At 53.1% G+C, this 22532-nt stretch overlaps 2 protein-coding genes across 2 annotated transcripts in view; one reads left to right on the forward strand and one right to left on the reverse strand.

Moving 5' to 3' along the window:
• Nucleotides 1-258: 258 nt before the first annotated feature.
• Nucleotides 259-9593, forward strand: AGT (angiotensinogen). Its single transcript, XM_033099716.1, has 5 exons — nt 259-396; nt 2343-3200; nt 6259-6526; nt 8232-8376; nt 8894-9593. The coding sequence occupies exons 2-5, from the start codon at nt 2372-2374 to the stop codon at nt 9083-9085; spliced, it is 1434 nt and encodes a 477-aa protein (XP_032955607.1). The 5' UTR covers nt 259-396; nt 2343-2371; the 3' UTR covers nt 9086-9593.
• A 7011-nt stretch (nt 9594-16604) lies between these two features.
• Nucleotides 16605-22532, reverse strand: part of COG2 (component of oligomeric golgi complex 2) — a 39522-nt gene continuing 33594 nt past the window's right edge. The window contains exons 14-18 of the mRNA XM_033099720.1: nt 22115-22187; nt 21688-21830; nt 20112-20251; nt 18711-18891; nt 16605-17208 (exon numbers count right to left, since the gene is read on the reverse strand). Coding sequence (XP_032955611.1) covers nt 17107-17208; nt 18711-18891; nt 20112-20251; nt 21688-21830; nt 22115-22187 — 639 coding nt within the window. The 3' untranslated portion in view covers nt 16605-17106. The remainder of the gene's footprint in view (nt 17209-18710; nt 18892-20111; nt 20252-21687; nt 21831-22114; nt 22188-22532) is intronic.

A 22532-nucleotide genomic window follows, 5' to 3' on the forward strand; every position in this document is an offset into this window, starting at 1 on the left:
CTGGGTGGCTGGCCTCAGCCATCACACATCTGGACAGAGACACATCGCACTCCCACGTGGGACGCTCCTACATCCGGTAAACGCAGGCCCAGCTTGGGGGGACTCAGTAAATGTGTAACTCAGCCATGTACCAGCTCGTTCTGTTCAACAGCAAAGTGTGCGTCGATCATCCTGACCTCCTGGCAGTAGTCCCAGCGTGACAGTCCCTCTGGCGTCCGTCCCCCAGTCAGCCCTGGCCGCCTGAGGCCCCACCCCCATTGGTGATATAACCCCCTCTCCAGCTTGGGCACAGGACAGTCTGGGAACGGCTCCATCCCCACCCCTCAGATATAAATAGGGCCTCAGTGGCCCAGCCAGAGGAAGAGGCCACCCTTCTCGTGGGGACTGAAGCAGAAGGTAAGCGGGGAGCCCCTCCCCACACCACCCTTCCCTGCCCCTGCCCCCTCCTGTCTCTCTCTAGGCAGCTGAGTTGTCTGCTGGGCTTAGAAAGCCGGGGTGCTCTGTGGGAAGGGGGGGAAGGGCTGCTGGAAGGCGGTGGCTAAAGGGCACCCAGGAGCCAGAAGTCAGGGGACAGTGGTGACCTGTGCCACAGGGGACCTTACTACTGAAGCCTCAGAAGATGCCGCTCGCCTCCCATCGGGCCAGACGTCTAGCCCTGGGCTGTCTTCCATTTGGCCCCCCGGGTCCTTCCAGGGGACCTGCTCGTCCTCAGCAGCAGGCAGCGTGGCTGGGTCCTCCCGCTCCCTCTGAGTAGGGCTGGGTCCTCCCGGAAGCAGGGTCTTGGTGGCCAAGAGCCCACCGAGTCCTTCTTCAGTCAGAAGGGGCTGCGAGGCTGGCTGTGCAGGTAGTGGGGCTGGGGGAGGGGCAGGCTCTGGGTCCCCCAGGACGCAGGTGAGGGGTGGCCCACATTTCCGTGGGCGCAAGGCTTGGGTCTGTGCAGTCAAGGTCATCACTGTCTCCCTGAGCCTCAATTTGCTCATCCATAAGATGGGACAAATAACCATGCCTGGCCTCCCTTGCTCATGGCCTGTGGTGTAAATTAAGAGAGCCAATACAACGTGAAAATGCTTTCTAAAATTTCAGATAAACGAAAAATGTACATTCTTATTATTTTATTCAAGAGGAAATTTAAATCAGTGCTTAAGTGGGCGGGCAGCAGCTTCGGGGGTCTTTGTTTAAATCCTAGCTCTGTCTCTTACTAGCTGCGTGACCTTGAGCAAGTCACTGAACCTCTCTGTTCCTTTGTACAACAACACTGACAAATTCATTTAACAACTACTTATCAAGTAGCTAGTAGGTCCCAGGCATTTTTTGGAGAACAAAACAGAGCTAAAAGCCTGCTTTCATAAGGTTTGCTTTCACATAGGCGGAGATAGGAAATGAACACGATAATAAACAGACAAATGAAATGAATACACGATCCGGAGTGTTCCGAGGTGATCCAGGGCTATGGGAAAAGTCGAGTAGGGCAGGATAAAAGGGCTCAGAGTGCCAGGCGTCGGGGGACAGTTGCAGTGTGGAACATGGTGTCAGGGATGCCTCAGCAGGAAGGGTTGTTGTGAAGATTAGGTGAGCTGATACGTGACAAGCCTGGAATCGTGCCTGGCAATAAGCATCGTGTGTTAGCTGCCACCCTCACCATTTTCTTTACGCCACCGAGCCACAAGGAGGAGGGACCCCGAGAATGAGGGGCTGGTGAGAGGGAGCCCAAGGAGGGGTGAGGCAGGCGCGGGCAGCAAACCCACCCTTCTGGGAGCGCTCACCGCCCTGCACTGCCAGCTTATTCTCAGGCCCCGCTGTGTGCTGACTGAGAGCCAGCCGGGCGGCAGCTGACCACAACTGAGAGCAAACAGCAGCCCTGCCTTGAAAACGATCCATGAGATTGCTTCACCTGACTGCCTGTGCCCTGCGGTGGGGCTGAGTGGAGCGGGGCTTGTTTACCTGCACGGCCCACACCTGGGCCGGTGGGCACCTGTTCCTGCAGGCTCCCCAGCTCTCAGGCCCACAGCTTTCCCCTGATGACTCTGCCCTGACTGGACCTTTTACATGAGGCCTGTGTAGACAGAAAGGCACATTCCCACTATTATAAACGTTATACAAAACAAAAAATCAAAACCCAGCCCAAAATAAAACCTTACAAAAGCACGCCTCAGCCCATAACCGTGTGCTTTGCACATGGGTCATATAAACGTGTTCTGTGGAGTGGGAGTCCATTTTTTTTCACTGAAATGTGTAGACGTGGATGGATTTCTCCTGGGCTACATGGTTGCAGGGAGTCGTAGAACCACTGAAACTGGCGAGAGAGCACTTAATCACCTTTCACCCTTCATAAAACATTCCAGGTGCGAGGAAGCGAGCTCCCCCATCAGAGATGACTCTTGCCAGCGTGAGCCTGAGGGCCGCCGTCCTTTGTCTCCTGGCCTGCGCTGGCCTGGCTGCTGGAGACCGGGTGTACATACACCCCTTCCACATGCTCGTCTACAGCAAGAGCAGCTGTGACCAGCTGGAGAAGCCCACGGCAGAGACGCCCAAGGACCCGACCTTCACACCTGCCCCGATTCAGGCCAAGACGTCCCCAGTGGACGAGGAGGCCCTGTGGAGACAGCTGGTGCTGGCCGCCCAGAAGCTCGACGGTGAAGACAGGACGAGGGCTGCCGTGCTGGGGATGCTGGTCAACTTCATGGGTTTCCGCATGTACAAGACGCTGAGCGAGACGTGGAGCGCAGCCACAGGCGCCGTGCTCTCCCCACCGGCTCTCTTTGGCACCCTGGCCTCCTTCTACCTAGGAGCCTTGGACCCCACGGCCAACGGACTGCAGGCGTTCCTGGGCGTGCCCGGGGAGGATCAGAGCTGCACCTCCCGGCTGGATGGTCACAAGGTCCTCTCTACCCTGCAGACCATCCAGGGCCTGCTGGTGGCCCAGGGCGGAGCGAGCCGCCAGCCCAAACTGCTCCTGTCCACGGTGGTGGGCCTGTTCACTGCCCCCGGCCTGCGCCTGAAGCAGTCGTTTGTGCAGGGCCTGGCTCCCTTCGCCCCCGTCACCCTCCCGCGCTCTCTAGACTTGTCCACGGACCCAGATCTCGCTGTGGAGAAGATCACCAGGTTCATGCAGGCTGTGACGGGGTGGGAAATGAACAGCCCCCCGACGGGGGTCAGCCCAGACAGCACCCTGCTCTTCCACACCTACGTCCACTTCCAAGGTAAGGCCAGCCCTCCGGGGGGGCTCTGCCCCCAGGCCAGTGCCAAAGGGCAGCAGTTCTCTGTGTCCAGAAACTTAGTGCCCACCGTCTCAGCTGGGCAGAGCCAGGCCTCGGGGGTGGGCATGGCGGCAGACGTGAGGGAGTACCTGGAGACCACCCTCCAGGAGGACAGGAGCCGCTGCCCCCTGGGCTCCTTGGATGAGAGCTGGCTGGGCTTTGCCTCCCCACCTGCTGCCCACTGTATGCAGCTACTCTGCTGCATGTTTGCAGTCTCATCCTGTAATCCCATGATGCAGTGAAGAGGTTTTATTGTCTTTATTACCTGTAAAGAAATAGAGTCAGAAAAACAAAGTGACTTGCTCAGGATGGCCCAGCCCCAAGTGGGGGTCCTGGGATCCAAACCTGCATCTCCTGGCTCCACTGCCCAGCTCCACGCTCAGATGGGCTGGGTTACTGTCTCTTGAGAAGGTCACTATCCCCTGTAAAAACAACCAATTTGTTTGCTTAAATCATTTTCATGTTGGGAGGGTTATTACCCAGAAGTCCCGACTACACAGGTTGTTCATTCATTGACGGTTTACTATACGCAGGACTCTGAATTGGGCGTCTCAGAGGGGTCAAGGAGGAAGACTGCACAGGCCGCCCCACAGGTTGTCAAAGTTTAATAGTGGACAGAGCCCGAGAGCAAATGCCTGGGCCACAGTGCTGCAGGCAAAAGTGATCCACGTCCAGGAGGCTCAGGACGCTCGAAAGAGGGGCTCACTGGGGAGTGGACGGAAGACCTGGGGACAGCAAGGGGAGCAGGGCTTCGGTGAAGAGAAGCGAGTGAGCCAAGGTTGCCACGTCTAGAACAGGGGCAGCTTTGCTTGGCTAGAGTGAAGGGTGAGAGAAGGGGGGCCGTGGGGGACAGAGCTGCAAAGGTGGGGCTTTGAATGTGCTGCTGGGAAGGTTGGAACTCTGTGGTGGCAGGTGTCCGAGTGCAGGTCGTCCTGGAGGCCTGCGCCGTGTGGGTCGGAGGCGGGAGGGCCCTTGGAAGGTTTTGCGACAGTCCAGGCACCTCTCCAGGGAGCACACACTGAGGTAGTGGCCCCGGGACTGATGGGTGGGCTGGGGACGTTGATGAGGTTCCGTCAAGATGTGCAGGCGCCCGGGGAACAGAAAGCCAGTGGCTGAAAGGTAGCGCTGTGGAGAGAGACGTTACGGTGCATAGTCATTTTTTCACTCTGAGAAAATGCTGGAAGTCTATAAACTGCACAGGGAGAGGACCAGGTTTGCTCAGTTCCCAGCACTGCAGCACATGGGAGCAGAGGCAGCACGGGCCATGCTGCCGTCCCTAAGAGGGGCCCCGGGAGGAGAGCTCTCTGAGGAGGCCGTGTCCCCAGCGGCCAAGCCAGAGAGCCCCTGGTGTCAGAAAAGGGGCCTCACTTCAGGAAAGTGCCTGTCCCCGTGATCCCGTGTGGCAGAGCCGGACAGGCAGAGGGGGCGACGTGGAGAAAGGCAAACCCCGCTCAGGACTGGACGGACGTCCCAGGGCACCCCAGGCCGGCCGTGGCCCAGCCTCTGACCTCGCTGCCTAACCAGCCCTGCCTCAGTTTCCGTCCGATGGACACGCACACCCTTTCTGCCCACCTCGGCGTGCCCATCTATGAAATGAGCAGCTGTGTCATGAGCTCTAAGTCCCTTTCAGTACTAATGTCCGGTTACGACGGCGTCAGCACACAGCTGGGACTTGGGAGCCCCTGAGCTCTGGGCGCCCTTTGCCCAGCGCTGCAGTCACCCTGAGGCCGGCGCTGGCTCTGGCAGTTTCCGCCACATCCGTTGACTTAACCTTGAGAGATTTACTTAACCTCCGCATGCTGACCATGCTTTTCAGATGAGCAGGGGGAGAGGGCAGCCCCTCGGTTCACATTCCAGCATCTGTTTGCCGTAGTTTGCTAGTAGAAAGAATTTAGTCCTTTTTACCCTCTAAACTGAAAAGCCTCCAGCCAGCGCCCAGGACCCACAGCTTCTTGGTCGCACCCCTTGCTCTAGCTGCTCTTGTCAACCAACAACGCCTCTGGGGATAAACAACAAGGAGACGCCAGTCTGCTCCCCCTTCAGGACCCTGAGAAGGCTGAGCAGGCCCAGTGCCCTTGCCAGGAGGCCTGCCCTTCCAGCTCCCCGCCCCCTTCCCTCTGGAGACTTCTGATTCAGGACTAAGGGATCCCCAAGACTTTTTAAGCCACCTCTACTCAGACTCCCAGTGCCAGGTGCCCAGGGGGCTGCTCTGTGACAGACTCAACCTCAACTTCAGCTTATATCCCAGAAACAGTTACAAAGTGGTCCTTTCAAGGCAAGTGGAAGGGCTGCAGAGGGATGGCTGTGCAGCCATCAGGGCAGAGGTTTGGCGGCTGCCGGGAGAGACTGCAAGTGACAGTGCCGTCAACAAAAGTTTGCTTACCTCCAGGACAGGCAAGCCGCTGGCAGCTCACCTCTGTGAGCACCTGCCCCAGCCAGCTGCTGGGAGGGGCAGAGGGGGCTTGCAGCACAGAGGGTACCCAGACAGCCCAGCTCGAGTCCACTGGTCACAGAAAAGTGGTATGTCTGTCCCTAGCAGCCAGGGGTCCTGAGAAGTGTGGCCTTCATTCCTGGAGGGGCGTGCCCAGCTCTGGTTCTGACTGAAGGGGAATGGACCCTGGACCACAGTCTGTCACAGCCGGGGCTGTGCGCAGGTTAAAAGTGAGCCAGCACCGACCATGTTTAGGGCCGTGAAACTACCCCATGGACGTGTCATCGGGCGTGGACCCAGAGAATGTACTACCCCGAGTGGACTCTGGGCAACCGTGTGTCCATGTCAGCTCACGGGTTCACAGACCCTGCTCACTCCGGGGGGCGGGGGTGTTCACAGCGAGGGGAGTTGGGACTGGGTGCTTGGGGATCTTTGGACTTTCCTCTTAATTTTGCTGTGAACCTAAAACTGCTCTAAAAAGTAAACTTTATTTTTAAAAGAGTAAGATGTGGGACCACAGGGTCTGCCCATCCAGTGACTGTCCCCTTGTGTCTCTGTCTGGGTCTCCAGGGCAAATGAAGGGCTTCTCCCTGCTCGCGGGGCTCCGGGAATTCTGGGTGGACAACACCACATCTGTGTCCGTCCCCATGCTCTCGGGCACGGGCACCTTCCAGCACTGGAGCGACCCCCAGAACAACCTGTCCATGACCCGGGTGGACCTCAGCGAGAACGCCTGCCTGCTGCTGATCCAGCCCCACAGCCCCTCAGACCTGCGGGAGGTGGAAGCCCTCACCTTCCAGCACGACTTCCTGATGTGGACAAAGAAGCTGTCTCCCCAGTAGGGCTCCCGGGGAACCGTCCCTGGAAAGTGGGGAGCTGCCCCTAGAGGGTGGGGAGCCGCCCCTGGAGTGTGTGGGGATCTGCCCCTGGAGTGAGGGGATCTGCCCCTGGAGAGTGGGGATCTGCCCCTGGAGTGAGGGGATCTGCCCCTGGAGAGTGTGGGGATCTGCCCCTGGAGTGAGGGGATCTGCCCCTGGAGTGTGGGGATCTGCCCCTGGAGTGAGGGGATCTGCCCCTGGGAATGTGGGGAGCCGCTGCTGGAGAGTGGGGATCGGCCCCTGGGAGAGTGGGGAGCGGCCCCTGGAGAGTGGGGTGGGGGGCACAGGCACTGGTGTGGGAGCCCTGTCGTGGGTGGGGCTGAGGAGCAGAAGGCTTGTGTCCATCTGTCTATCAATCCAGTGCTCGGTTTGTTGGCTCTTTCTGGGTGGGGTTGGGCTGCTTCTCCCTGGACTTATCTTTACTCCTGGTTTGGAGTGTGGGGACCCAGATATGCACACAACCTGCTGCATTCCAAGATGTCCCCCAAGGGTTAGATACCTCTGAGATACCTGGGAGGGCTTTCTCGGGGAACTGCCCTTGACTCCAGAACCCCCTGGTTTGCTGCCCGTTTGCTCCTCTTCCCGACTGTGATGGGAATAAAGCAGTTTCCTCCCTGGGCACGGGATGTGACTCCATGCCAGGCCCAGGGCAGGGCGTCCAGAAATCTGCACTAAGGGGCACAGATGGCCTCCTTGGCTCAGCCCTTTTTAAAACTGTTTTCACTGTGGTAAGTGACCGTTTGTAAGTGTGCACAGCTGTACGGCATTGAGCACAGCCTCACTGCGGAGCGGCCGTCAGTCCTCACGTTCATCTCCAGAACCTTTCCATCTTCCCAAACTGACACTCTGTCCCCATTAAACAACTCCCCCACCCCCCCCCCCGCCCTTCTACTTTCTTTCTCTATGAGTGTGACCATTTTAGGGGCCTCATATGAGTGGAATCACACAGCATTTGCCCTTTGGTCACTGGCTTGTTTCCCTGAGCATCGTGTCCTCCAGGTTCATCCATGTGGTCGCCGGTGTCAGAATGTCCTTCCTTTTTAAGCATAATATAGCCGTGTGTGGATGGAATGCACTTTGCTTGTCCATTCATCCATCAATGGGCACTTGGGTCACCTCCACATTTTGGCTACTGTGAGAAGTATGGCTGTGGGCACGGTGTGCTGTCAGCTCTTGTAAGGGTTTGGTGTGTCCCTGGGGACACGTGTGGGTTCTCGGGACCCTGAAAGGGGCAGTGCTTCCAGTGACGTGCGCGGCACAGAGGCTAACACTGGGCTGTCCTCCTACCTCCCTCCCTCCCTGGGTTTCTGTGTCAGGAACTGATGGTGGCCAGTTCGTCCCGATGCATTGTTTTAGAGAGCAGCATTTTAAATAATCCAAGTCACACACGTCCAATGCAGCCCACCCAGCTACGCCAACCTGGAGAGGTGATGACCCAGGTAGTCGCCCAGAGAGCGTGCTGCTAACTGTTGTGCGTCCTCCTCACAGGGCATGACATGTGTTGCTGAAGCTTTCCCAAGACAACCTAGCTGGGTGAGGGTCAAGGTCCCCTCTCGCACGACACGTGCATCTGGCTCCCCAGGTCTTTGGCCAATGCTCTCTGTGTGGCCCAGTCCTCGCGGTGGGAGCGAGCTGAGGCTTCCTAACTGTGGCTCATGTCCCCAGGACCATCCGCCTGACCTTGCCCCAGCTGGTGCTGCGAGGCTCCTACGACCTGCAGGACCTGCTAGCCCAGGCCAAGCTGCCCACCTTGCTGGGTGCCGAGGCGAACCTGGGCAAAATCAGCGATGCCAACCTCAGCGTCGGACAGGTACCGTGTGGCCTGTGCCATTGGGTCTGTGTGTTTCTGGGTAGGAGGCATAGATGGGTGGGACACAGAGGAAGCTTCCGGCACGTGGGGTAAGGCAGGAAGGCAAGGAGGGCATGGCCTGGTGGGTGTGCAGCCAGACTAGGAGGAAAGTGACAGGAGCTCTGAGGCTTTCCAGAGACAGTGGAGAGCAGCAAACCCCTCCCCGCCCCGTCCCCTGGGCTACTGGCTTCAGAGAAATGCCCACAGTGGACAGACTGTCTGCTGTCACGGGACAACGCACCTCAGCAATGAGAAGGGGCCTGGGTGCTATGGGCACTGTGCTCTGCGCTGGGGAGAAATGGGGTCACTCCCAGTCCTGGCCTCAGACACCACTGCGGGGAAGGGGGCGCGTGCTAAGTGAGGCCACTCAGAGACCACTGCGGGGGGGCAGCCAGGTGCACGGGGGCGCGGGGGGGTCTGAGGGACTGTGTGAGGGCTGATGAGGGCCAGCGCACCCCTCCCCACCTCACCTTCACAGGTGCTCAACAGCATCCTATTTGAACTCAAAGCCGCGGAGGGGCAGCAGCCCAGAGAGCCCGCCCAGCAGCCGGCCGGACCCGAGGCCTTGGAGGTGACCCTCAACAGCCCATTCCTGTTTGCCGTCTGTGAGCGAGACTCCACCGCCCTCCACTTCCTGGGCCGTGTGGACAGCCCCCTGAGCGTGGCGTAAGGCCGGCCACCACGGCGCGGCCGCAGCACACGGCATCGCCCAATGGTCACCACTGTCTCCCACTTGTTCTTCAGATGAGGAGCGGGAAAGAAGCCGGTTCTCCTGGGTCAGCGGGGCTGTGTATAATGAGAGGTAGAAGCCGGCCTCGGGGGCCGTGGGGGGCACTAAGGACCAGCCGTTAGTACAGGACGACTGTTCTGGAAAGAGTTTGCAGGGACAGTGTGTCTGTGAAACCAACAATTGTTTCCTTTTTAATTGAGAGCAGACATTGGGTTTTAAATTAAAATACACACTTTTCATTGCCCTGGGTTTATATTTAGCTTATTGAATGTGAACCTGTCAGCTGCATGCAGTCTCCACCACCTCGGAGTTCTTCCTGCTTTCTCACTATTTCTTTCCCATGATACTTGTGATTTTTGAAAAACACTAGAATCTGAATGTATGTTAGGATGTAATAAATATCACGTCTGATTATCCTGTGTTATTAATAAATGTCTTGCAACAAAAACCAAAAAAGAAAAATTCTATCTTTCACTTAGCAGCAAAACAGGTAACACCACCGCGCCGCAGACGGTGCACACAGAGTGCTTTCCAGGTCTTAGAGCCAAATGTGGACAGTGCTTCGTGGAGAGCACAGGCCGTCACTCAGCCAGCATTTGGAGAAGCTGGAGGTGATGTGTTTCTCTGGACACTTCCACTCCTAAGCAGCAGTGACTTTGTCGGACGGGTGGGCGTGGGGGAGGCCCAGTGTCCCCCTGCAGCTGGCAAGGAGTGGGCAGACAGGCACTTACTCACTCGGGGACACAGGGTGACGCTGCCACTCACACGCCCAGGAGCGGAGGTAGAGAAAGAAATCCTCACACTTGCACACTTCTTCCTACAGGTTGAGTGTCCCTGCCTGTCCCCGTCTGGGGCCCCAGCAGGCCCGGGCTGCTGAGGTGCAGACAGCACTTGCTCCTTCCCTCCCCCACTCCCATAAGTAGGGGACAACAGGGAGGGGCTGGGAGGCAGCGTGGGAGTGGGGATGGGCGCTGCAGAGCTGGGAGTGCTTTCTCTTCATGGTTTCATGGTCTTGCAGGCCACAGTGTCCTACTGTCACGGTGCCCAGGCCTCACCCACCCCCCTGCTGGGCCATCGTGGCCATACTCCCAGGGGTGCACAGAACAGCAACGACATTCTCCATACCTCAGCTCGGGCTGTCTAGCCTGGAAGCACCCCCCTGGCTTTGGGGTCAAAGGGCACATCTGGTCCTTCCCACCTCTGGGGTGTCACTGGGTCTGACGAGGAGGCTCGTGCCCCGCTGTGCCAGGCACATGAGGGGGCAGCATGGTGGTTTCAGAGATGGACGGGCTGGCAGGAAGCCCAGCTCCAACACTTGCTGCTGTGTGACCCAGAGCAAGTCACTTCACCTCTCTGGGCCCTCCGCCCTTATTTATAAAATGGGAGAGGCTTGAATGACTAAGTGAATAGTAACCACCATTATGTCACTGGCACCCAGCCCATGACAGGAGCATGACCTCCACCCTCTCTAGAAGTCCTGTTCCAAAAGGTAGAGCAGGAATGGAGTGTTTACCTGTGGGCCACAGTGGGAGGCTGAATAACAGCCCTGAAGATACCCAGGCCCTAATCCCTGGGATCTGTGACTGTGACCTTGTACAGCACAAGGTCACATGGGGCTTTGCAGGTGGGATTCAATGAAAGACCTTGGGGTGAAGAAATGGTCCTGGGTTATCTGGTGCCATAACAAATTCCTTATAAGAGGAAGGCAGAGGGGAATGGAAGACCCAAGAAGAGAAAGGTGATGTCATGTTGAAAACGGGGAGAAAAGGTGATGTGACATGGAGCTGCTGGCCAAGAAATAAGGACCACCCAGGAGACTGGGAAAGGAAGGAAAAGCCCGCCACAGCCTCTGTCACCTTGGGTTCATGCTTTCAGGTAGATGAGGCTTCTTCAGTCAGAACCACACCTTGGGGCAGCTGCCTTCGTGATTCCTATAGCAAGTGCCCACAAAATCGTTATTGGCTGTGAGACTCGGAGCTGCTCCCCGACCCCAGCACATACCTTCCTTCATTAGACAAATATTCGGGAGGTGCCAGCTGAGTGCTGGCTTGTGCGTGGGGACACAGCAGGGAGCCGTCACTGCCTGCGATGTCATCCTGGGGTCGCCCTTAATGACACAAGACAGCACTGCCACAGTGCAGCTACAGGAAGAAAATATTTGTGTTTGTAACTTCCTTTTAAAAGCAACTAGCAGTAGACTAACGGGTTTTCCAACTCAGCAGGCTGCCTGGGCTCCAGCCGTTGCTAGGAGTGAAACGTCGCACACTGACAATTGCTGTTCTGTTCCGGAGCCTTTATAAATGGGGATTTGGGTCAGGATGTTACAAGAATACAAAATACCAACATTTCATAGATTACTTAACACGAAAATATTAATTCTAGGGGTTGTTTATCTTAAGCATTCTTCATTGAATTCTAAGTCTTCCTGGGTTGCTGAGGGCTCATCCAGCGGACAAGACAATTCACCAGCAACTAAACACACCGTCAGCCCCAGGTTCTGGGGGGCGGGCGGCTCCAGGCCTGGAGCAGGGACGGCCCACTGAGCAAAGTCACTGGACCTCAAATCCTTCACTGACTTTAGAAAAGTGAAGGATCTTTGTTACTTGTTTGGCAGCAAAACCCAGTCTGAACATACGTCAGGCTCTTTGAACTCTTCTCATTATAGACGTTCTCATGGGGACAGTTTAAATGTGTTGCCCCCAGATGTGTGTGCGATGACCAGGTGCCATTCCAGAGCCCCTGGGGTGTCACATGATACACAGGCTAGAAACCATGTCACCTTCCTAAACTCTGAAAAATTCTGATCATGAAACATGGACTGAAGCTTTGGGACAGTAGACTATGGATTTGAACATCACCGCATGTGAGTTCTTTTCTAACAGGCTTCATTTTCTAATGCAGTTTTAGGCTCAGCAAAACTGAGCAGAAGTACAGGGAGGTCCCGTGTTCCCAGCCGGGCACAGTCACCCCATTGTCAGCATCTCCATCAGGTGGGACACTTGTTGCCGTGAACCTGCACAGACACGTCATTGTCACCCAGAGCCCATCGTCTACATTAGGCTTCTTACTTGGTGGTGGAGAACATTCTGTCGGCAAATGTCGAATGGCATGTACCCACCATCACAGTGTCGTACAGACTACTTCCCTAAACGTCCCCGTGATCCACCTGTTTATCTCCGTTCTCCCTCAGACCCTTTCACTGTCTCCATGGTTTTGCCTTTTCCTGAATGTCTAGAGTTGGAATCACACAGTGCGTGGCCTTTTCAGATGGGCGTCTTTCACTTAGTAACATGCATTTAAGGTTCCTCCATCTCTTTTTGTGACTCGATAGCTCATTTCTTTTTAGTGCTGAATAATATTCCACTGTCTGGATGGACCACGGTTATGTACCCATCACCTACTGGAGGGCATCTTGATTGCTTCCAACTTTTTTTTGTAATTCAAGTTCTCCGTGTAATTTTTATAGTTACAGAATGAGCAGAAGCTCACAAAACCATGTGTGTTGAGCGTCAGTGACTCCATCGCTTCCGGGACAGGGGTGTCATGGCCCACGTCCCTGGATTCAGGTTGCCCCATTCTGCCCTTGAGTTACCTGGAAGGAGATGCATTGTCTAAGGCTTGCTTTTACATTTTGTTAAGTGGGCCCAGACCAGCTGATCGGGGCGAATTTGGCTCCACTACTGAGGTGTGTCCTTCTGAGGATTTACTTGTGGCCCATGTCAGAGCCTGGCTGTCCAGGCTGGTGGGAACACATGCTGCTTCTGGGTCCATACAGCTCTGAGGTTGTCCTGCCTGCTGCTTCCTGGGCGTCCCGTCCTGGCCCCGAGAGCCTCCTCAGCCAGGTGCTAATTGGCTACAGAAACCGAGCTGCCGTCTGCAGGCCCCTCCTCTCCGTTACTCTGCCCCCACGTCCTAGCGTCCTCGGCCTCCCCAGCTCCAAAGTGTCACACGTCAGGGCATCAGCCAGGCTCTGTGTCCTCCAGGACACTGGGCAGTCACAGGACTTGCCTGGCCTGTGTCCCTTCTCCCTGGGACCCAGGCCATGTCACCCAAAGTGTGAACAGTGCAGTTTCGTACATTTGTCTTGTTTTCTACCTGTTTAAGATGGGAGCATAAATAGGTCCTCATGACTCCATCAAGCCGGGTCACACAGGAAACTTCAACAATTAAAATGCCATCTGAAAGGTTAACAATGCATTTCAACTCAACATGAAGGAGACCCAAGAAAAGATAAAGGACTCCTGACCGACCTGAAATTTAGTCTGAAAGTGAAAACTACTGATGGAGAATAGGTGGACCGGGAGGGTACTTCTGAAGTCAAATGAAGGTGGGGTTTGTCACTCATTATTCACAGATTTTGCCGCCATCCAACATGACGCTCAGCAGTCAATCAGGACAGGACCCTTTCAGGGCAACTGAGGCTGGGCAGTGCCAGGGAGGTTTGCACATCCCAAGTGACAGTGTTTCCTTTAGAGCTGCTGAAACTGAGGTGTGTTGGGGACAGGGGACCACCAACTGAGGCAGGCCTGCTCTTCATGTGGTGAAACCTTCGTCTGCAATGCTGGGCTCCTGATCAGGAGATCACTCAGACGCATTAAGGTGCCACCAACAGTGAAAATACACAGTGCCTTCAAGTAAGATCTTCGACGAGTCTTGCCGAGGAATTAAATTTGTTCAGTGTCTGAAGTTTGCCAGCATTCTCGAGTTCTGAAGCCTGAACACGGCCCGCAGGGCTTTGCAGTCTCAAAGGGGACAATGTCAGTGCTGATTCTGTACCAACAAGGGGCCTCTGTCCTTGCTGCCGAGAACCACCCTAGGACCTGCTCCATGAAAATAAAGGGCCTTTCAAAGCAAGTGGCAGCAAGTGTTTACTGAGATCAGTGGGAACAGCCACTCGGGAATCATCAATCCAGGCAGAAGCCCAAACAGTGTTCCGAACAGGAGACCACAGCAAAGGGTGTTTACGAAAGGGGATGGGACAATGACATCCTCAGAAGGAAGGTGTCACTACTACCCCAGGGGCACAGCAGCCCCACTCGGGGTGACCTTTGCCCTCTTTTCCTTTTCTGGTTGGCTGTAGCCAAGGGGGAGTGGGCTGAATGGTGGCCCCCAAAGGATTTGTTTACATCCTAACACGGGAACCTGTACATGAGACCTTATTTAGAAAAAGGATCTTTGCAGGTGTAACTGTTAGGAATTTCAAGATGAGACCACGCTGGACGAGCCACGAGTCCTATAGGACACAGACAAGGAGACACAGAAGAGGAGGCTGTGTGAAGATGAAGGCAGAGGCTGGACGTGTGCTGTCGTCAGCCAAGAGACGCCTGCAGCCCTGAGAAGCTGGAGGAGGCAGGGTCGACCCTGGAGCCCTGGGAGGCAGCAGCCCCGCTCACACCCTGAACTTGCACTTCAGCCTTCGGAACCATGAGAAGAAAAAGGTCTATTGTTTTAAGCCACCACATTTGTGGTGACAGCCCTAGGAAACTAACAGAGGGAGTCACCCTCCGGGGTGAGCATGGGAGCCTCAGGATGGCATGGACCTGCGTCAGCCTGGGTCCCCAAAAGATGCACGGCACCCCCACCCTGGCACTGCCACCCTGGAGCCAGGGCACTGCACTGGCAAGGAATCAACTCGTGATTGTGACCTCTTTTTGATTCTAATAAAATTTTTTTAAATTATAGCTTTGCAGTAAAAAAAAAAGTACCACTTCATCTTTAAATTATTCAGTTAGGATTCTCCAAAGCAAAGTAATTACACGTTAAATGAAAGAGGCATTCTGGGAAAGCCAGGGACACGCCTTCTGTAAGTTATTTCTTAAGCTAGAAACAGACATTGTGACATCGAGGACATTCCTGTTGTGAAACAAGCTTTGGACCACGTGTCACTGAATCCAGGATGAGCCCGGGGCTTGACGGGACCCAAAGAAACCAACAAGTGGGGTTCCATCCTGCAGGACCAGCCCCTCCATTGTGACGCTCGTGATGGAAGAGGACTACCTGGCAGTGAATTAACGGCTCCGGAACCGTCTTGCCTGGTTTCGATTCCACCCGTCAGTCATCACTACACCTTAATTCAGTCTCACTTCCCTCATCTGCAGAACGGACATGAGTGCTGAGCTGGACAGGGATAACGGCTTACATCCTTCTCCCCGTGTTTTGAAACGAATGAGAAAGGCAAGGCAGGGGGAGGTGGGAGAGTCTGCCGTTGACCGTTGACCGCGGCTGGGCTGCAGGGACCAGCTCAGCCATGTGGCTGCAGGACAGAGCTGTGCTGGGTCCCCGGGTGGGGCGGGGACGCCCCACAGGCTGCTCCGGCTGGTGCCAGGTTCACGCTGGCCAGAGCACCTGTGGCACTTGGAGGGCGGAGCAGGCCGGTGTGGCCTGGGGCAGTAGGTCCTGCTGGGCGTCCTCCTGCACATCCTCCAGTCCGGGCCAGGCGTGTGCGTTTTCAGGAAGGCACCACCTCTGCGGGTCACCCGTCACCAAGCCTGGGAGACCTGGAGGCAGCAGGAGACCGATGCAGGCTCCACCCTGCCCCTGCCGATGCCAGGTCACCCCTGGGGTACCAGCTGGCCTTGCTCACCGCTCCCGCTTCTCGTCCGTCCTTCTTCCCATTGCCTCCCGTCCTTCTTCTCCATTGCCCTCCCGTCCCTGCCCCCAGCTGCACCAGAGAAGCCGGCTCCCCCAGCCAAGGGTGGCCAAACCCGTGACAACCCCTCCTGCCATCCCCTGACACGGTTCTGGTTCTACCAAGTTCTCAGTACTAACCGCCATCAGATACCTATCTGTCCAAGGGCGGGTCCTCCACAGCTAGACCAGAGCATGTGCTGTCCACAGGAGCAGGAGAGGCCCCGAGTGCGTGGACAGTGGGAGCTGCTCCAGCTGTGAGCCCAGCACCCCACGTTGCTGCTCCCAGTGCTGTTACTGGGGCGGCTCTCATGTTCCCTCATTCCTCGGGCTCTGCCTCATCCGCACCCCCAAAATCATTACTGGGTACTCCCACATCTGCTTCAATTCCATCACTGTTCCTTCCTCTCCCCATAGCTAACCTTGGAACCAAGAGGAGGCCGAGATGCAAGGAAATGCGAAGCGAGGGGGATAGCACACCTGCTGTCCTGTCATCGTGGAGCTGAGGGCAGACTTCACACAAGCGCGAGGGCTGGCAGGCCTGTGCTGGCTGCGTTACTGATCCCCCCGCGTGCCCTGAACTCCTCTCCCTTCCCAGCTCTTCCGTCTCCTCTACACCCAGGACTTGCTACCGGGAAGAACAGGGGCTGCTGGCTTCCACGACTCCACAGGTCTAAAAGGAACTTCAAGGATGGACAGGACCCTCCCAAGGGGCGTGAGAGGGGCCTGCCTGGCCCGAAAAGAAATGTGTCAATCCCAGGGCACGAGTGAGGAAGGGTATTCAACGTGTGCTGAATTTACAAAGGAAAGCACACAACTTGGCGGAACACTCCTTTATTTAGAAAATAATCCTCCAGAGCGGTCCCAGCTCCTGATGGAGATCCGGGTGATGAGCACGACCTGTTTTTAAATCCCGTGGGAGAAGGGAGGGCTGCCGTTTTACAGCCTCTTTTGAAGGTGGTCAATGTGCAGACATTTGTCTGGAGAAGCGTGGTGCACACACGGGTCCCCCCCTGCAGTCAGTGGCTCCTAGCTGCAGGGTCAGAGGGCACTTCATATGCGTACACATAGTTACTTCAATATTTTAGAAATCACCTCTTCCTCACTAAGATTTACGATAAAAATAAAATAATTTGCTCTGTAAACTATAGTAGAAAGTTTCACATGTCTTAAAAACGATCTTCCATACAACGGAAAAGGCCTTTGTGTTTCTGGGGGAGGAGCCCCAGGCGCGCTGGGCAGGCCGCAATGCGTGTGGCTGAGATTTGGTGCAAGCTCTCTGCTGCAGAGGCTGAGGCTGGTGACAGGAGAGCCGTCTTCTCCCGCAGAGACGCCTATGGCTGCTCTGCTGTTGCCTGGTCCTTGGCGGCAGCAACAAGCGCGGTGAGAGCCGGGAAGCTCTTTATGTCCTTGCTTTGCAGGCCCAGCTTCTGTATCTGCAACGGCCAAGAGGACAATTCAGTTATTGCAATTGAAACTGACTATGAAAAAAGACCTTTATAAAAAATACAACAAAATATCCAACCCCACCCTCTACTAAATAAGATAAAAACAGTTCCTTCAAGACTGGCAGAACATTTTTTCCTTTCAGAACAAAGGATTTACTTATTTTACTTTACTTTTTGGGTCAAACACTTAGCATTCTAGAAGCAAGTATGTTAATTTATTTTGGTCCATCTAATGAGAATCTAACACAGCGAGAGCCTCCTTTGTGGACTGGAAAAGAAAATTCACACTAAATCTGATTAATGGGAAACACTTTGGCAGAGCAAATGCTGCAGGTTACTGGGTTACTGAGATTCAGCACTCCGTGTTCTACTTCAGTGTGACAACATCCAAACACCCACACACACAGGCACGCACGTACACACACGTATGCATGCACACGCACACACAAGCACAGGAAGTACTGGAAAATCTGCTTCAAGTATTCAGTATTTGTGTGTCGTGGTTCGTTCTGGGGCCTGGGATGAGGACCCCCCAACCCCCTTCCTTCTTCCCTGCCATCCGCCTTTTCTTTCTTGTGCTTCTTTGTTCTTGTTTTTGTACAAACTTTCTTGCTTATAAAAATACTTTGTTTCTCTTGTGAAACAAACATGACAATGGACTTTTGCCAGGGAGTATGTCTAAATTCACCTCAAAGCAGAAAAATTGAGATTTTCAGTGACGACCCTGATGTGTAAAAGCAGATTATTAGTGAGCTAGAAAACCAAGCATCTTCTAATTGGAAATGTTACAATTTTATTTCTCTTTCTCTAGCAAAAAGGCCTTCCCTGAGGAACGACCATGATAAAGAAAACCTGAACAGTGTATAGCCACTTTCTGAGCGTCTGAAAGTCTTACGATACTCAAGGAAGTCACCTCAGTGACAGAATGAAAGGCCCTCTATGTAACGCGTATCTGCCTCCTAAGTGACAATACACACCTTAGTATGCATCCACACACCGTTACTACACAATGTGTTTCCCAGAAAACCTACGAGCCCAGGCAGGAAACAAGGCTGAGCTCAGAGGGTTTCTCCCGTGGCCTCCTGCGGACTCCATGGGCTAAAGCTTTCCTACTTACTCTGAGCCAACTAACCAATATTTTAGAAGATCCGATGTGGCACCGAGATGGCACCCGTCACTCTCCCGGCAGTGGCCAGAAGGACACCAACTCTGAGCACCCACTCTATGGGCTTCGCAAACATGAACGTTGGTGACCAAGCAGATGTCACTGCACCAAAGATCAATCCATGGGACTTCAAAGGCCCATGTTCTTCTCTATTTTCTCCTAATTTCCAGGTGCGAATCCTTTACCTCCAAGTATTATGCGGCCCAGATCTTTTTTCTAGCACAGGGAACGGGCCCTCAGCCGCATCTCTGGGCGCATAGAAACCACCAGGGACCCACAGAACGCAGTTTCAGAGTCCCTGAAATTGATGATGGCTCCCGGTTACCTGTTCTCCTAAGTACTCAACATCCAAGGCCAGCTGCAGCCTGATTTTGTCATCATCACTCATGCCGCCGCCGGACCCGCCGGGGTTGGGGGAGGTGGTTTTCCGGGCTTGTTTGAGCCTTTTCAGGCTCTCCTCCATCTTCCTCACGGAGTGCAGGATGTCAGACACAGTCTCACAGTACCTGGAGCACAAAACACACCGGGGCGTGTGTAACACACAATACACTAACTGGCTTTGTGGACCGAAAAAAGAAATTTTTAAGATAAAAATTCACTTCCAATAAAAAATCAGCCATGGTAAATATTTAACGTTTCTTAAGATTGAAAGAAAAACAGGGTCTTGACTCTTTAGCACTGCAGTCCCTCAGAACTTCAGAAATATGTACCTGGACTTTGTTTAAAATTGTAGTTCTGGACACTAAGAGAAAACCTCGGGCAAAGTGTCTTCTTACGTGGTGGATGGACATCTGCGCCTCTTCCCCAAATGCAAGTTAATAAGAACTGATTTACAATCAGTTCTAGGCACAGTTCATCTTTTAAAGAATAAAAGCATTTCAAAATTTTAAATAAATCTCATTGTCTTCAAAACATTCTCAATATGCTGTCTAAATTATAAATGAGTTACATTTAAAAACTTTGTTTATAAACTGATTACTTGGCATTTAAAATACATATGCCCACAGAAACAATATTATAATTCATTTTTATGTTCTAAATTAACCCACAAATGCCACTTAACTCCTAACTGAAATGAAACACTGTTGCAAAATTAATAATTAAACAAAACTCAACAATAAAACTGAATAATAAATATACTCTTTGACATAACCCAGTGCTGGCATTTGGGGAAAAGTACATTGAATTAGAAAGGAGACATTCAACCACGGTGATTCTGAAGATTTCTTGTATTTTCAAGGGTTGGAGGGTTTTAGATACCGATCCTTTACCAGATGTAATTACATTGTTTCCTCCTTGATTACGATGGTCTCCCCACTGTAACTCCTCTGATTATCTAACATGATTAGAACCATTTTGGCCTGAGAGAGCCAGGAGCAAAAGGATCTTAAAACAAAAACTGTGACATGACTCGCAGACCGATGACTGTATGAGATGGCATCAGGACAGCAAAGGCAGGTGTGCCCAGGGGAGTGGAATATGCCCGGCCCCCTGACAGGTGCGTGACCTGGGAGACGCCAGGCCCAGTGTGAACCCTGCCAGGTTGGCTGAAGCCCAGGTGGAGCCTTGGGTGAGGCCAGTGGAGCGGGCACAGATCAACTGTTCACAGAGGGGAAGGGACTGCGTGCCTCCCCGATTTGTCCAGTGACAAAGCGATGTGATGCTCTGATCATCTGATCAGGCCACCCTCTGAAAGTCCAGAACAGTCTGCTTTCAGGGTACTTACTTCTGAGTACTCTCAGAGAGAGCGTCTTCTAACCACTGCTGAATTAGTGCTTGTTTGAGCTTATCCTTGTGCCCACTCTGAAGCTGGTAAAACGGCTTCAGGGCACTGTCCACATACGAGGAAGCTGTCGTTGGCACCTCCTGGAGTAATGTTGGTAGGAGTGAAGGATGCATAGGAAAAAAGAGAGAAAGTTATTTGAACCTCAATTTCAAAAGGACACCAGTACTGTTCCAGTTTTGAGACCTGTACAATCTCCCTTCCTTGAAAAAAATAACACTAGTGTTGTCTACAGAAAGACGCCTGGAGAACAGGAGCAGGTCTGGAAGAGGACAGAGCGGAGGACGCAATTGGAGCCCAACTGGATTCAGGTGCTGGGCCAGTCACTGACCACTCCATACCCTGGGGGCTGCTCCCATCTTTTCAACGTGCACACAGGTCACAGGCAATCTCATTAAATTCCAGGTCTGACTCAGTGATATGGGTGGAGTGAGCCTGGGATACTGTCCGACCTACAGTGCAAGCACTTGGTAAATATAACATCCTATCGAACAGAAGGGAAAGTTGGCAGATTAAAGAAAAATGCATTCGGCAACATAAAATAGGTCTGTCTGTCCCACTTGTATGTGGGTGCTTTGAGTCAGACCAGAAAGAGAAAAATCAGATGACAAGGTACTCTTGCTAGAAGTGGTAATTCTACCGCGTGTCCAGATTTTAAAAGGAAGAGAACAGCACAGAGATTAGTTCAATCTCAGCCAACAGTGAAGAGCACTCATCCAGAGCCCTGAGGCGGGGGGCAGTGACACACACACAGCAGACGAGGGCCCTGCACAGGCTGGCCCTACACCAGGCATGTCCGTAGAAGCTCCAGGGAAATTCCAAAACAGCACTGCGTCTTGCAGACCTTCACAGTTCCCGAGAAAAATTTTAGTTGTAAACTACCTAAAATCCAAATCCACAACTGGGAAAGAAGAAAATCTGAGGGAAAATTAAGTGAGACCTAGCAAGAATGAAGTAAGTGTAAATTTGTGAAAATGAGAGTTCAATAGGGAAACTAAAACACCGGTAAGACTGAATTCCCAAATCACCAGTCTATAAAACGAGAAAACACCAGTGTGCGTTGAACTTTTCACGCTACAAATGCCTTCAGTATTTCTGATGCAGCTTCTCCACATGCATCCAGTAAAGGGACAGGAGAAAAGCAGGTACTTCCAATGAAAACAGAAGGGAACAGGTCAATTCTAATTTCTTCAAATACAAGATATGAAGATAAAAAAAGAATAGGACTCAAAATAATCTATTAAAATGCCTCTTCTGAAAATACACTCTTTCGTATGGCCAAGAGAATCCAGAAACAGTTCAGACTGCCCAGGTTCAACTACCAAAGCACCCGAACACCCAGTGTGGATGCCGCCTCTCAAACCGGTTTCTCTGATGAGACAGATTCCGTCTGTCTTGGGCAGGGGTACACCCTGAGCCGACCTGCCCTGCGTCTGTCACCCAGCTACCCCCAGCCAGTGGCATCCTGGCTCCCTCCACCCCCCCCCCCCAACTCCTTCCAATGGCCGCCGGCACTGACCTTATTGGTTCTTCGGTAGAGCCGGGGAACCTCCAGGGCACTTTTCAGGTAACTGAAGCAAGACTCACTCAAGTCTCGGACAATTCTGCTACTCAAGGGCGGCACACAGGCCGACAGGGACAGCTGGGAGTCCGCCAGGGCCGCTGCAGACACACACATTGTGCTTAGCCTGTATTCGGATCCAGGCATGCGTTTTAGTGTAAACGCTGTCAGAGTATCTAGAGCGTGTACTACAATACATCAAATCAATTAGAATTAAACACAGTATCTCATTTAGGAAAGTTATAATCATAGAACAGAATACAGAAACAACCAAGGATTTACAACTATAGAAGAGAATGACAGCTTAAATATATCCAAGTCTCTAAAATTTTATTCAAATTTTTTCTTATTCAAAGATTTGCTAAGTCTAAAGATTTGTTTTTACCTGAGACAGAAGAAAAATTCTTAAAGCCAATCATTTCAAGTTTTGGCTTGATTGTTTCCAAGAGTTCTGGAAGCTGAAAAATATGCACGTTATATATTGTTACTTTTTATAAATCAAAGGAAGAGGCAATTTGCATCTACAAACTCTAGAACACTGTTAATGAATGATGAAACTAAACGCAGGACTTGCAGTGACTTTCATCAGAAAAAAGCACAATTCTCAATGAATGCCTCCACGAGAGACTCCGACATCGCAGGCCAGAGAATAAGCAACATGTTTTCTATTCTGGGGCTCTCCCAGTACCGGAAAAGCTCCGATAAAGACCATGCTTTTATTTGTTTAAGTACCACAGAATATTTAAACTTGAGGAAAACACAATTGTGTAGCAGAGCACTTAAACAGAAATTTATCCTACAAA

This window comes from Rhinolophus ferrumequinum, chromosome 27 (assembly GCF_004115265.2).
Source record: "Rhinolophus ferrumequinum isolate MPI-CBG mRhiFer1 chromosome 27, mRhiFer1_v1.p, whole genome shotgun sequence".
Lineage (NCBI taxonomy): Eukaryota > Metazoa > Chordata > Mammalia > Chiroptera > Rhinolophidae > Rhinolophus > Rhinolophus ferrumequinum.